General features: G+C 34.4%; 1 protein-coding gene and 1 non-coding gene across 3 annotated transcripts; one reads left to right on the forward strand and one right to left on the reverse strand.

Moving 5' to 3' along the window:
- Positions 1-7,610: 7,610 nt before the first annotated feature.
- Positions 7,611-7,684, forward strand: TRNAV-AAC. Its single transcript has one exon. It is a non-coding gene; the product is annotated as a tRNA-Val (tRNA).
- A 40-nt stretch (positions 7,685-7,724) lies between these two features.
- Positions 7,725-10,474, reverse strand: LOC106779439 (probable leucine-rich repeat receptor-like protein kinase At1g35710). Of its 2 annotated transcripts, XM_022776580.1 has the most exons (3): positions 9,891-10,474; positions 8,337-9,743; positions 7,725-8,235 (listed from the first exon to the last, which is right to left on the reverse strand). In XM_022776580.1, exons 1-3 carry the CDS (start codon positions 10,309-10,311, stop codon positions 7,862-7,864), a joined length of 2,202 nt encoding a protein of 733 aa, XP_022632301.1. In that variant the 5' UTR covers positions 10,312-10,474; the 3' UTR covers positions 7,725-7,861. The 2 variants fall into 2 exon arrangements, with proteins under 2 accessions (XP_022632301.1, XP_014523025.1); XM_014667539.2 differs by having other exon boundaries at positions 8,337-10,473.
- Between the last annotated feature and the right edge of the window lie 2,521 nt (positions 10,475-12,995).

Consider the following 12,995-nt stretch of genomic DNA (forward strand, 5'->3'; position numbering starts at 1 on the left):
CACCTCAATGACTACGTGACTGAGTGATGAGTTGGCAGTGTTTAGGCTTCTAGAAGGATTCAGTCACACCTTGGAATCCTAACAAACTTTATTCCTTTACCTTTTTACATTTTTCATAGCATGTATGCTGTTATAAAAGCGTATCATAATAATTGGAATGGCAGGCATATACAACAAAATGCTCATTTCCTCCAAAAACTCTGTTATTCTCTCTATCTGCAGTATTACTTTCTCTCTTTCTGTGGTGGTTCCTTTCAAGAACTGGTGAACATTGTTTACATTTATATAAGGGATGTTGGATTTGTTTCTAGTGGACAAAATAAAATGGAATGAAGTGTTAAAAGTTGTAGTAACTCAAAACGATGTTTGAATGGAAAATCAGTTCAGATTTATTGAATTAATTTTCTTTTCTAATAAGTTGAATTGAACTATTATCTTTTAAAACTTTTGAAAAAAAATTAACAAAGTAAATAAAAAAAAATTGTCTTTACTAAAAAATACATGTTCTTTCATAAATAAAAAAAATAAAAAAATTAATATATGTTACTATGGGCTTAAGTATGACCGATAGGAAGCAATGACGAAATTGAGGTAAAGAATCGAGCGGGAAACATGCCAGAAAGCATAGCAGGACCACTCGATCCTAACAAACAATGGGCACTTAGGACTGGTCGGTCTCGACAATTGTTGAGTAGAGTTAAAGCGTAATTAATGTCATAACAGCTACTGTTAAGCTATTAAGGTTTGTATTAATGATAATTAAGAGGTAAATTAATTGGTCACATTCTTATAAATTCTATAAATAGGGGCTAATTTTGAGGTAAACTCATTAATTGGTCAGATTCTTGTAAATTCTATAAATAGGGGCTAATATAGAGGTAAACTCACTTTGGACTTTCTATTGAATTACAAAAGGCCTACCCGTTCAGTCATTTGGAGTGAGGAGCCTTATACGGATTAATATTTTGGAGTAAGAAGTAAGGAGAACGTTCAACAGAGACAGAAACTCTTCATAAGATTATCTTCATCTGACGGTCTATCTCAACTTTTTTTTTAATGAACGTTCTGAATTCTAATATATATATATATATATATATATATATATATATATATATATATATATATATATATATTATCCAATTCTTTTCAAAATAAAAAGGAAGGCGACTAAATATTTAAAAAAATAATATGTTCACATCTTTATTTTAGATAATATCCACTTACAATCTTTTTATAACAATATAGTAGTAATAAAAAATTTTAAATTGATATTCTTAAATTTAATTTCTATATAATTAAATGACTGTATCAAATTATTAAACAATTAAAAGGGTGTAAAAATATTATACCTCGTAAATATTTACAAGGTATAAAATGGAACGGTAAAAAGTGAGGTCTGAAACTACCCCTCATTGAAAGTACAATAAAAATATTTCTCATTCTCTTTAATTTTAATATTTTCTATTTTGTTGTTTCATAATATATTTTTAAATTTTTAAAATGTCTTTCAAAATATTCAATCCAACTGTAACATCCCAAAATATGTGTATAATTCATACCAAATGGAATGCAACATATTATAATAATAGAAAACAGTTACGAGTAGAAAATAACTGTATAAGTATAAATTACAATCATCCAAAATAGAGGGAAAAATTAAAACGACAAATAATTAAAGTACAAAGGTCTAAGGTTTTGCAAAATATGATAAGCTAAAAAGAAATAAAACAACATGATCGCCTAAGCACTGGGTGCTGGATCTTCCTCGGTCTCCAATGCCTGCTCTAGAGGTACATAATCACCTACTGCTCACATCCAAAGGATTGGATGATCATCGCAAGGGAGGAAGCAAACACACACAACATACAAGTGCAAGGGTGAGTTATTATTTAAAACAAACATATTCAATGCATTTTCAAGAAACAGAGCATACAAGCAACAACCAATCAAACATAAATAAATCCTAATTGACCTAGACTCGTCCGGACTAGGAATGAATATTGATCTTGGGCAGGTTTTGCACTTGTGGTGGACTCTACTGCTTTGCAAAGCCATTGCCGAGGGGTTTCACCCGACCACACACAAGGCGAGTCCGTTACCGCGGAATAGACCTACGGTGGAAGCGTCTACCCTAGGACTTCCCACTACTATCACCACCCGCATCGATCCTCTCTATTTGAGAATGAAAGACCGTCAGAGTATTAGGGATAACCTCCCTTGAAGGAGCCTCAATATTCATTCATACACTAAAGTGATCTCACCTAGAGATCTTAGAATAATTCTCAAAGTTCATAATCCATATCACCAATCTTGTTTCACTTCACCAACCTCATCCAATCAATCATACCATTTCATTCAGGAGCAAAATAAACATATATAACTCTTACAGTACATATCTTCAAAGAAACATCATTTATTAATATCCATTTCTTTATCAACTATAATTACCTATACTTAAGTAATTCAAACAGCCTTGAGACCCTCACCAATGGTTTCGGAAGGGTCAAAAACCCCCAGAACGACCTAAAGAACGTCCAAAACGGACATCTGAAACCCCAAAAACTACCAAAAACAAATTCTGAAAAGTGCTGCTGCGTCCAGTGGCGCTCGAGCGGGATTAGTGGCGCTGAGCGCCACACCAGTTGACAGCAAGTGCAGATTTTTCAAACTCACACTCCTAAGTTTCGTTTTAGGCCTTTTGGTGGATTTCTAGCACTCCTAACTTGATCTATATGATGAATCTAACTTGCCTAATCAACTTTAACACTTCCTAAACCAATTCTCTAGTGATTTCACATAAATCTACATTCAAATTACTCAATTTCATCAACACATGTGCCCAATTCTAATTCTACCAGTTAAGCAATGTTTTTACCACTTTTAAAACTTCTAACAAGTCATAATTGACTTAGTCAAACTGTCCCCACTGCCCACTTACACCCTAGACCTCAATTACTCAAAAACACTCTCCCACTTCCTCTAAACTCACTCAAAACACTAGTTTTCCTCAACCTAAGGACTCAACTCCACTTCTACCATTTAGAACCTCATTTTAACCAATTTTATAGTTCTAACAAGTTATAATTAACTTGCCTAAGCTGCCTCAACAGTTCAAAAGAGTCCTAGACCTCTACCTCTCAAATTCACTACTTCCCTTATCTTCAAATAACTCCAATTTCACCCACATAGAGACCAAAAACTCAATCTTACCTCTTTGCACCTATTTTTAACATTTTAGTGACTCAAACAAGTCACAATACACTTAGTGAAACTGTCCCAACAGTCCACAAACACAGCAAACCCCATATACTCAAAATCACTACCTCACTTCCCTTAAAATGGCTTAAAAGTTGCTCTAAATGACTTGATTTTCTTCCAAACACTACCACAACAGATTTCGATCATCATCACAGTCCCAATCATGCCTAATTTAACATACCAAGGGGTTCCAAATAGTCCAAAATCATCAATCATCAATTCTACACAACATACCCATTTTCATACATNAATTTCAAACCAATTCAACCAATTTCATGCTTCCAACAACATACAACTTTAAGATTTATCATACATTCACAACATACTATAAAAATGGAAAGAAAGCTAGCTCCCCTTACCTCTAGGGTGCACGGCCAACTCGAGGAATGATCCTAGACCAAGTACTTTGAACCCAAAGTGTGAGAATCACCTAAAATCATCAATTGATGATGGAGAACGAATTTTAGCACCAAGTTGAAGTTAGATTGTGGAAGGAACGAAATGGGTTGCATGAAATAAGAAATCTCATGCTTTAAACCCTAGGGCAAGGGAGGAAAGAGGGCTTTCTTACCGGTTGGATAGAACGGAAAATCGATCGGTAGAAACATAGCTCGTGGAGTCCTGAAGGTTTAGGTAGCTTCAATTTGAGAAACAGATGGTTAGAATTTGAGTAATGGTGGATGGAAGGTAAGGCAAAGGGAGAAAAAGAGGAGAAGAAAGAGAGGTGTGGTTCGTGAAAGAATATGAGAGTGCAAAGTTTTTACAAAAGTTTATTTTTGTGCATTTAGCCTTGCCCAAAGACTAGCTGCCACGTGTACTCCACTAAAATTTTTTTTTTCAAGGCATTACACCAACGAACTTTATAAAATAAGTGTTCTAAGAATGTAATTTTAGATTTGAGATAAGTTTTTGTAATTTCCTTTTATTCATGTTTATATATCTCAGTATGTTTTATTTAACTGTAATTCAAATGCTCTGATTATACCATTGTTACAAGTGTGGAAGACTCTGCGAAATCTATCTTATAAGTTGCATTGTGCTTTCCCTTTGCTTCTTTTAATACTAATTATTCTTTATTTTCAAATTAATTGTGTTGGTACCTGATTTCAGCTATACTCCTATGGAGGTTGTTGCAACAAGTTGACCTTATACCTCCGAGCATAAAACATCTGCAATTAGACCGTTTTCTTAAAAATGGTAAGAGTTTATTGTGCCTACAAAAAATAAGAACTGAGGAAGGAGGAAAAAGCCATGCTATTTTCTTGTGTTATGTTTCAACCATAATGAAAATTATTTACTGAAGATGCAATATCTATTTCCTAGCAGTATTTAATAAACAGTACCATTTTATTATCACATTTTTCATGCTTAAATTTGGCCAGTGGAAAAGGAGGAAATGAGGGGGAAAGTTGAATGATATATGATCTGATTATATAAAATGGAAAATAATATTTTAACATCATTTTTTGACACCATTTTGACACTGCACACGTGTCAAAATGTGATTGGACGATTTCAAATTAAAAAAGTTGAGGCAGGTTGGAAGAGAAAAACCAAAGTTTGTTTTTTTAATTTGAAATCGTCCAATCACATTTTGACACGTGTGCAATGTCAAAATAGTGTCAAAAAATGGTGTTAAAATATCATTTTCCATATAAAATTGCATGTATTATAGGAATGTTGAAGTCCAAGAAAATTATCAGGTCTGTCTGTCTGCATGTTTGGTTGGCAGTTCTCTTCTTGCTGATGGTCTAGCAATTGCAGGGCAGGTTAGATATAACTACTGCCCAATAAATGCCTTGCTATGTTGCTTCATGATGCTTTCATATACCAAAACATTGTCTAAAAAATATCAACCACCTCAACTTTAATAATATTGTCTTGTATGAGAAAAACGGTTAAATGTGAACAGAAAAGTGATTAAATTTGAAAGATATTGTTTTGGTATGAAATGCACTATGGAAACTATAATTATCACATGTTTTTTTCTAACTGAATGTGATTACATGCTTATAGTACTCCAAGTTATTGATAAAATGTCTTTTACTATTGTTGAATATAGTGAAAATTATGTACAAGATTAATCTCTCTTTTGTTGAATATACATATAGGGTCTTCTATTTATAATAGAAGAAATATGGACTAAGCACAAAATACAAATAAGAAATAATAACAAAACTAACCAAAGATAAAAGATAAATATAAAATAAAGATAATATATCTAATACTCTCCCTCAAGCTAGTATATACAAATTGTGTGTACTGAGTTTGTTACTAATATAATCCCTAAAGACTTAGTGAATATATCTGCTTCTGTATTCGAGTGATACTAAATTGCTAATGACAAAATACCAACTCAAAAGACTTCTTTTGAGCAACAAACCTGGGAGGTTGTTTCATATAAATCTCTTTTTGCAAATCGCCGTTGAGGAATGCATTGTTGACATCCAGTGGATAAAGAGATCATTGTTGGAAAGCCACCATGGTTATAAATAAACTAACAAAAACCATCTTTTCCATGTGAGGAAAAACATATATGAATGGGTCAAATGCAATGGTGACAAAAAGGAGGTTAGAAGAAGAGATGACGGTGGAATAAGTCATGGATGAACAAGATAGAGAAACCATAAAAATTCAAGATTCTCCAATTAAGGCACCTGAAAAAGAAAAAAGAAAAGCGATCTCGATACTCTGAATAACTGCCTGAGAGGAGACAGGATGTGTGACACGATGAACTTGAAGGAGGAAAACGAGCGACCTCGACACTCTGAATTGCTACTAGACATGCCACCATGCATGACAGAAAAGGGAGCAAATCCACAACTTCAAAAAGCGTTGAAAGCACGTAGGACCCTTGATGAAGGCGTCATCGATGGCATGGTGATTACTTGGCTGAGACGATCAAAATCATGTGATCATTGGTTGAAAATAAAACTTTGGTAATGGTTGCAGTAGATGATGGCATCACTGGCAACAATAGATGGTGCTGCCGTCGGAGCGAGTGTAGAGTAAATTAGAAAGTTGCATAAACATTGATAACAAATAAGAATAATAGATATATGAGAGTGATTAGGTGAAATCTAAACCCTAACAGCAAACTCATCTCATATTATCAACTTCATCCATTCACTTTTGTGTTTAACCTTAATTGATCAAATATATTTAAAGACTTTTTTTAGTTAGAGATCAATTGTTTTTTTATCAAAACTTTGGTAGTTAATATTAGGTTTAAACCTCTTTTTGGTCCCTAAGTTATAAGTGGATGTTCAGTTTAGTCCCCATTTTTAAAAATGTAAATCTTTGGTCCCTAAGTTATAAAAAAATGTATCAAATGAGTCCTTTTTTTAACTTGAAATATTGTTTTTGGTTGTTTCTTAACAACTGCTACATCTTTAGATTGCTCTGATTTGTTTCTTAATAATAACAACACTTTAGATTTCTCTGTGTACTTTGACCATAAACATCAAAAAATGACTCATTTGATGCATTTTTTATAACTTAGGAATCAAAGGTTTACATTTTTAAAAGCGGTGACTAAACTGAACATCCGCTCATAACTTAGGGACCAAAAAGAGATTTAAACCTTAATATTAATGTCAGTTACCAATTTAAAAAATAATTTATGTGTGTATGCGTTTGTGAAAATGATGAGACTTATTGAATAACTTTTCAAACGAGATAAGATTACACTCTTCATAAAATACTGAGATGTGCATGCATGCTATAGAGTGCTCGTGTTCAATAAATTGGACAATGGACCACAACGGGATAAACGTAAGTTGTGTTGCTAAAAAGTACGAAAATAAAGTTAAAAGGTTTTTGGAATTTGTCCAATAATATTAACCAAAATTATAAATGGAAAAGTATATTGGATAGAAAAGTATGTAACTATTTGTACAAGTATTCACTAAAAATTATCAAAAATCCTTTAATTCATAAATAAGTGAATGAATTTAAAGACGTCATTGTTATCATCAGAAATACTCATAAAAGACCATTGAATAAAAGCATATGATTTTCATGATATTATAAATATATTAACAGTGAAACATAGCATAATTTGTTCCAAAAAAAGAAGAAAAAGTTTCAATTAATTAATCTTCCATAGTTCTCAAGTAAAAGACTTTTTCAATACATCCATCATTTATATACACCATCTCATTTAATATCCAACATGCATGAATCTCACAAGCACATACCATATTACGTGTGGCTGACATTTTTTTTAATTTTAGGGACATTTTTATCAAGTTTTTGCTTTTAAAAACCAATTTTCTAGTACAATATATTTTCAGGAATAAATTATTCAGTGCTTTATGAGACAAAATATTAATTTAAAAACCTAAGCATATGGTGTCGTGGTGTAGTTGGTTATCACGTCAGTCTAACACACTGAAGGTCTCCGGTTCGAGTCCGGGCGACGCCAACTTTCGTTTTATATTTCTTTTTCTTCATTTCAATCTTACTTCAAACTAAACTTTCTATTTCATGTCGTACTTTTCTTTTGTTACTTTAATTACAATATGGTTGAAATACATGTACAAAAAAAACTAGCTTGCTCTTTTTCAGTGCAATCTAGTCTAAAGAAGATGTTTTAGATGGTTTAGACTTGTGCATCTTGTTCTTTTGGAGTCATCAATTGATGGATCAAAATCTCACTGAACGAAAAAGGTCTTACCAATTTGAAATTACAGAGCTCTCCAACCACATCTTGCATTGATGGCCTGAACTTTGGTTTCAAACACAAACATCTTAATGCTATTGTTGCAGCAAGCATTATATCTTGAGCATCTTTTCGAGAGTTAGGAAGAGGAATTCGTGGATCTAGGATGTCCTTCAATAACATGTTTTGAGTACTTGTGTTTGATAAGGCTGAGATCAAATCTCCAGGATGTCTTCCTACTAATGTTTCCAAAGTTACCACTCCGAAACTGTAAACATCACATTTTTCTGTGACAATCAATGTATATGCAAGCTCTGTAATGAACCAAAAAGTAGAGATAAGTTATCTCAGCTTCTCAAACTATGTAACTAAATTAACTTTAGGAAGATGATTATAATAGAAAATTGAACTTAACCTGGGGCAATGTAGCCATATGTACCAACTACCAAGGTTTGATTTGAAGAATCTGGATCAAGGAGTCTAGCTGTGCCAAAATCTGAGACAAAAGCCTCTAATTGTGAGTTTAGTAGAACATTGCTACTTGTTACATCCCGATGAATAATTGGTGGGGTACAATCATGATGCATGTAGCACAAAGCATATGCCATTCCTTTAATGATATTCACCCTTGCACTCCAATTCAACTCACCAGCTTCCACATCATCATTCAACATATAAAATAAGCTACTTCTTTCCATGTACTGATAGATAAGAAACATGTACCGATTGTGTAGGCAAAAGCCATGAAGCTTTACGATATTTCTATGACGGATTTTTGTTAACATCTTCACCTCATTGTGAAAACTTTTATTGAAAGATGGATTTTGAGATTCAATTCGGTGAAGTTTCTTCACTGCAACAATTTTTCCAGTCGGTAATTGGGCTCGATAAACGCTGCCATATGCACCAGTCCCAATGCAGTATTTGATGTCAAAGTCTTCTGTTGCTGTAATGATATCTTCAAATGCAATTTTACCATCATAATTCCATATAGAAAACAAGTCTCCATTCTTCGATAAGCTTGCATCAAATTTGATTCTAGACTTGTGTCTTGTTAAATATAGAGCTAGAAGGATTACAACAAGAAGGGTGAAGATGATGGGAAGAGCAATTTCAATGCTAAGATTAACTTCACTAGTATGAGAATTAGTTTGGAGGGAACTAAAGCACAATGAAAAATCTGGTGGGTTGTTACTGATCAGCGAGTGTCTTGGAAAAGAACAATAATCTGGTGAGTGTAACTTGAAGTCAGGATCTGGTGAAAAGTTAAAAGAATTGTATGAAAGGTTTATATTTGATAGATGGGCAAATTCCCTGCGAAGTTTACCAGTGAGATTATTATAACTAAGATCCAACTTATCTAGTATTGATTTCATTCCCAAAAGAGATGGAATCTCACCAACAAAAAAATTGTGGCTAAGATCAAGGTCACTCACACAAGCAATTTGAGAAGTTATGCTTCCATTTAATCTATTGTGGCTTAAACCAATCACTGAAATGGAGGGACATTTCATAGTCTCCCATGGAATTGAACCAGATAATTGATTCGATGAGATATACAAAGTGAGCATTTTGTCCATTTGAAAAAGTTTTGGAGGTATTAAACCAGAGAGATTATTTTGAGAAAGGCGTAGAGCAACCAAACTGGACAAATTCTGTAGCTCAACAGGTATATGACCATGCAATTGGTTAGATTCTAGGTAGAGATCTGTCAAATTCTTGAGTAGACCTAATGTAGGAGGGATTGAACCAGAGAGAAAATTGTTTGAGAGGCGTAATTGGGTTAGATTTGTCAAATTCCCTACTTGTGATGGAATATGGCCTGTAAAAAGGTTTGAATCAAGGTTGAGATAAACCAAGTTCTTCAATTCACCCAATGACAATGGTATGAAACCACTAAGAGAATTTCCAGAAAAATCGAGACGAACAAGTTGAGTGAGATTTTGAAGAGCTTTAGATGGTAGCTTACCTTGGAGGCTATTGTGAGACAAATCAAGATCGGTGAGCTTTGTAAGTGTACCAATTTCTGCAGGGATGCTTCCCCTCAGACCCATTCCATTTAAATCCAGAAACTGCAAATTGGGAAAGGCAGTCACATTCAAGTTTTGCAGTTCTTGCATTGGAGGAATTGTGAAAGGGAGCAGCAGAGAAGACAAGCCGATCGAAGTAACACTTCCGGCTTCATCACATAGAACATTAGCCCAATGACAATGGTTTGAAACATTTCTGTAATCATTCCACCAACCACTCTTGAGTAAGGCCTGTCTTTCTTCATCCAAGGATGAAGAATTAGAAAGTGGGAACAAGGAAAAATAGCAAGTAACAAAGATCAGCGCAGTAACTAATAAACTGCACTCAGATCTTCTTCTCATACTTATTTGGTTACTCATCAACTTTATGATGATGATATATTTTGGCCTTGAGACTTCGTATTTATCATAGTGCCCAATGGGTTAGTCCAACACTCCAATGTTCAAACTTTCTTTGCAATTTCTCCATTTCCTGAAATAACACCGTAAGCTCTTAACAAGTCAGACTTACATGTGCAATAATTAAGATAAACTGAATCCAACATGATCACGTTTGAAATGTCAAACGGCTTGTACTGTCCAAATTGTTTGAATGATTTGCCGTAAGACCAACGGAAAGATGTCTGAAGGGACCATCTTTGCGAAAAGTAGAATTAAGGAAGACCAATATTAAAAGTGGACTTTATAATGTATGGTATATAATGGAGGATATCTGAATGAATATCTTATTAATGAATATCTTGTTAAAGATATTGATAAGTAGAAGATAAGATGATCAAGAATATATAATTAAAGATATTTAGTAACTAACCAGATTTTTAAGTAAGTATGTTTATATTTTATTTTGTTTATATTTTATCGGGCTTATGTTACTTTAAGGTCCATGTGACAACTTATGGCCAAGGCCAATAGCCAGGTACGTTTCATTCACATTCTACTCACATTCAACTCATACTCTCAAATACTCAAGTAGTGATAACCATTCACTAAATATTCAATCAAGAGTCGAGGCTCTTCAATACACGCCTAACTTGGGTGTCGGAGTGTCTTTTGCAGGTACCTCCTCCTCTCCACCAGGAAGGCGACCAAGCGGTCAAAGCCTGAAGATCACCGAACGACCAAGATTGTGGGCGATCAACGGCCCAGGCGGAAAGAAAATAATCGGAGAACCCAGCGTACAATAATTAACGGTAAACTATACTCAAATATATTATTTCCTATCATCCCCTCAAGCAAAGCGTGAGATTTGGTCCAACGTGAAGGTGAGGCGTATGTTTAACATGTGGATCATGGCGATAAAGAAAAAAGCACTATCACTATTTGCCATAGGGAAGAAAAGAAAAGAAGAAAGGGTAAGGAAGGATCATCTGCCTGGGCGTGGCGACCACCGCGACATCATCCATGTACACTGTCGATGCTGGCCAGCGTGCCCATTTTGTTGATGTTGGTCGATGCTATTGCCAAATGCACATTAAGACCACCACTAAAGACCTCCGGAAAGCCGACATCCATTTATAAGTTCTCTATCGTACCGACATCACCAAACTGTCGTTCATAGTTAAGAATGCATATGAGAAGAAATCTTTTCCTAGCGAGGTGAATCTGGTGCATAGGCACTGCATTCACATCTTCTTAACAAGGGTTGTTACGCTTGTGGTTTTGACATTGGTTTCAAAATGTGATTTTGTGTTTTCTGATCAATTTACACTTTTCATATCTTCTCATAATTCCAGACTTATTCACAACATTAAATAGAATTTTCCATCAACCTGGCTCTGATACCATGTAAGAATTGTAACAAATGTGTTTTATTGATGTTGAAAGAGTAACCAATAATTAACGTACAATAATTGAGGAAAGAATATATCAATTATTTAAGACATAATCAATTATGCGCTGGTTGTCGACCGGTATTGAGGAGTTCTCGAAGACACGGTCAGTGTTGGAATCCATTTCTGGATTCCATTCATCGAGAAAGCATATATTGTTGATGTTGGTCGATGCTATCGCCAAACGCACATTAAGACCACCACTCAAGACCTCCGAAAAGCCGACATCCATTTATAAGTTCTCTATCGTACCGACATCACCAAACTGTCGTTCATAGTTAAGAATGCATATGAGAAGAAATCTTTTCCTAGCGAGGTCAGCGAGGTGATCAAAGACATCCTATCTGAGGAATTTCTCACTATCGTCAACGAGGTGCTCCCGGACGTCATCTCTCAAGTCAAAGCGGAGGAATTACTCACGGATAAGTCAGGGGTCTGCGCCCTCGTACGCCAAGGTTTAATCCGTGGTGCCAAAGAATTTAGCATCGTTATCGATGAGGTCGCCATCTTAAAAGTGGTTCTGATTAGGGCAGGTGAATCTGGTGCATAGGCACTACATTCACATCTTCTTAACAAGGGTTGTCACGCTTGTGGTTTTGACATTGGTTTCAAAATGTGATTTTGAGTTTTCTGATCAATTTACACTTTTCATATCTTCTCATAATTCCAGACTTATTCACAACATTGAATAGAATTTTCCATCAACCTGGCTATGATACCATGTAAGAATTGTAACAAATGTATTTTATTGATGTTGAAAGAGTAACCAGCGTTAAATATATAGAATGTACATAACCAGCGTACAATAATTAAAGTACAATAATTGATGAAAGAATATATCAATTACTTAAGACATAATCAATTATGCGTTGGTTGTTAACCGGTATCGAGTAGTTCTCGAAGACACGGTCAATGTTGGAATCCATTTATGTCTTTGATGTATTTATGACCTTAGGTTTAAACATCTCTTCTGATGAATCAATAGTTTGTATGGTAGGTCAACTTTTTAATCCAAAAACAACTGCTTCGAAGTAGGTCATGAACATGTTTAATATGATTGTGCATAATGATGACATTGAAGTTGATGTACTTTGTCGGTTGTATATATTAATATGTTTCATTGTATTTTTTTTTTCTAGGAAGTCCATGTATGTTTCTAACATGCCTTGTGGATTGTTAAATGGCTTGGAAAATTTGGATCAATATGATTGGGTC

The sequence above is a fragment of the Vigna radiata genome, unplaced genomic scaffold (genome assembly GCF_000741045.1).
Source record: "Vigna radiata var. radiata cultivar VC1973A unplaced genomic scaffold, Vradiata_ver6 scaffold_281, whole genome shotgun sequence".
NCBI classification, from domain to species: Eukaryota; Viridiplantae; Streptophyta; class Magnoliopsida; order Fabales; family Fabaceae; genus Vigna; species Vigna radiata.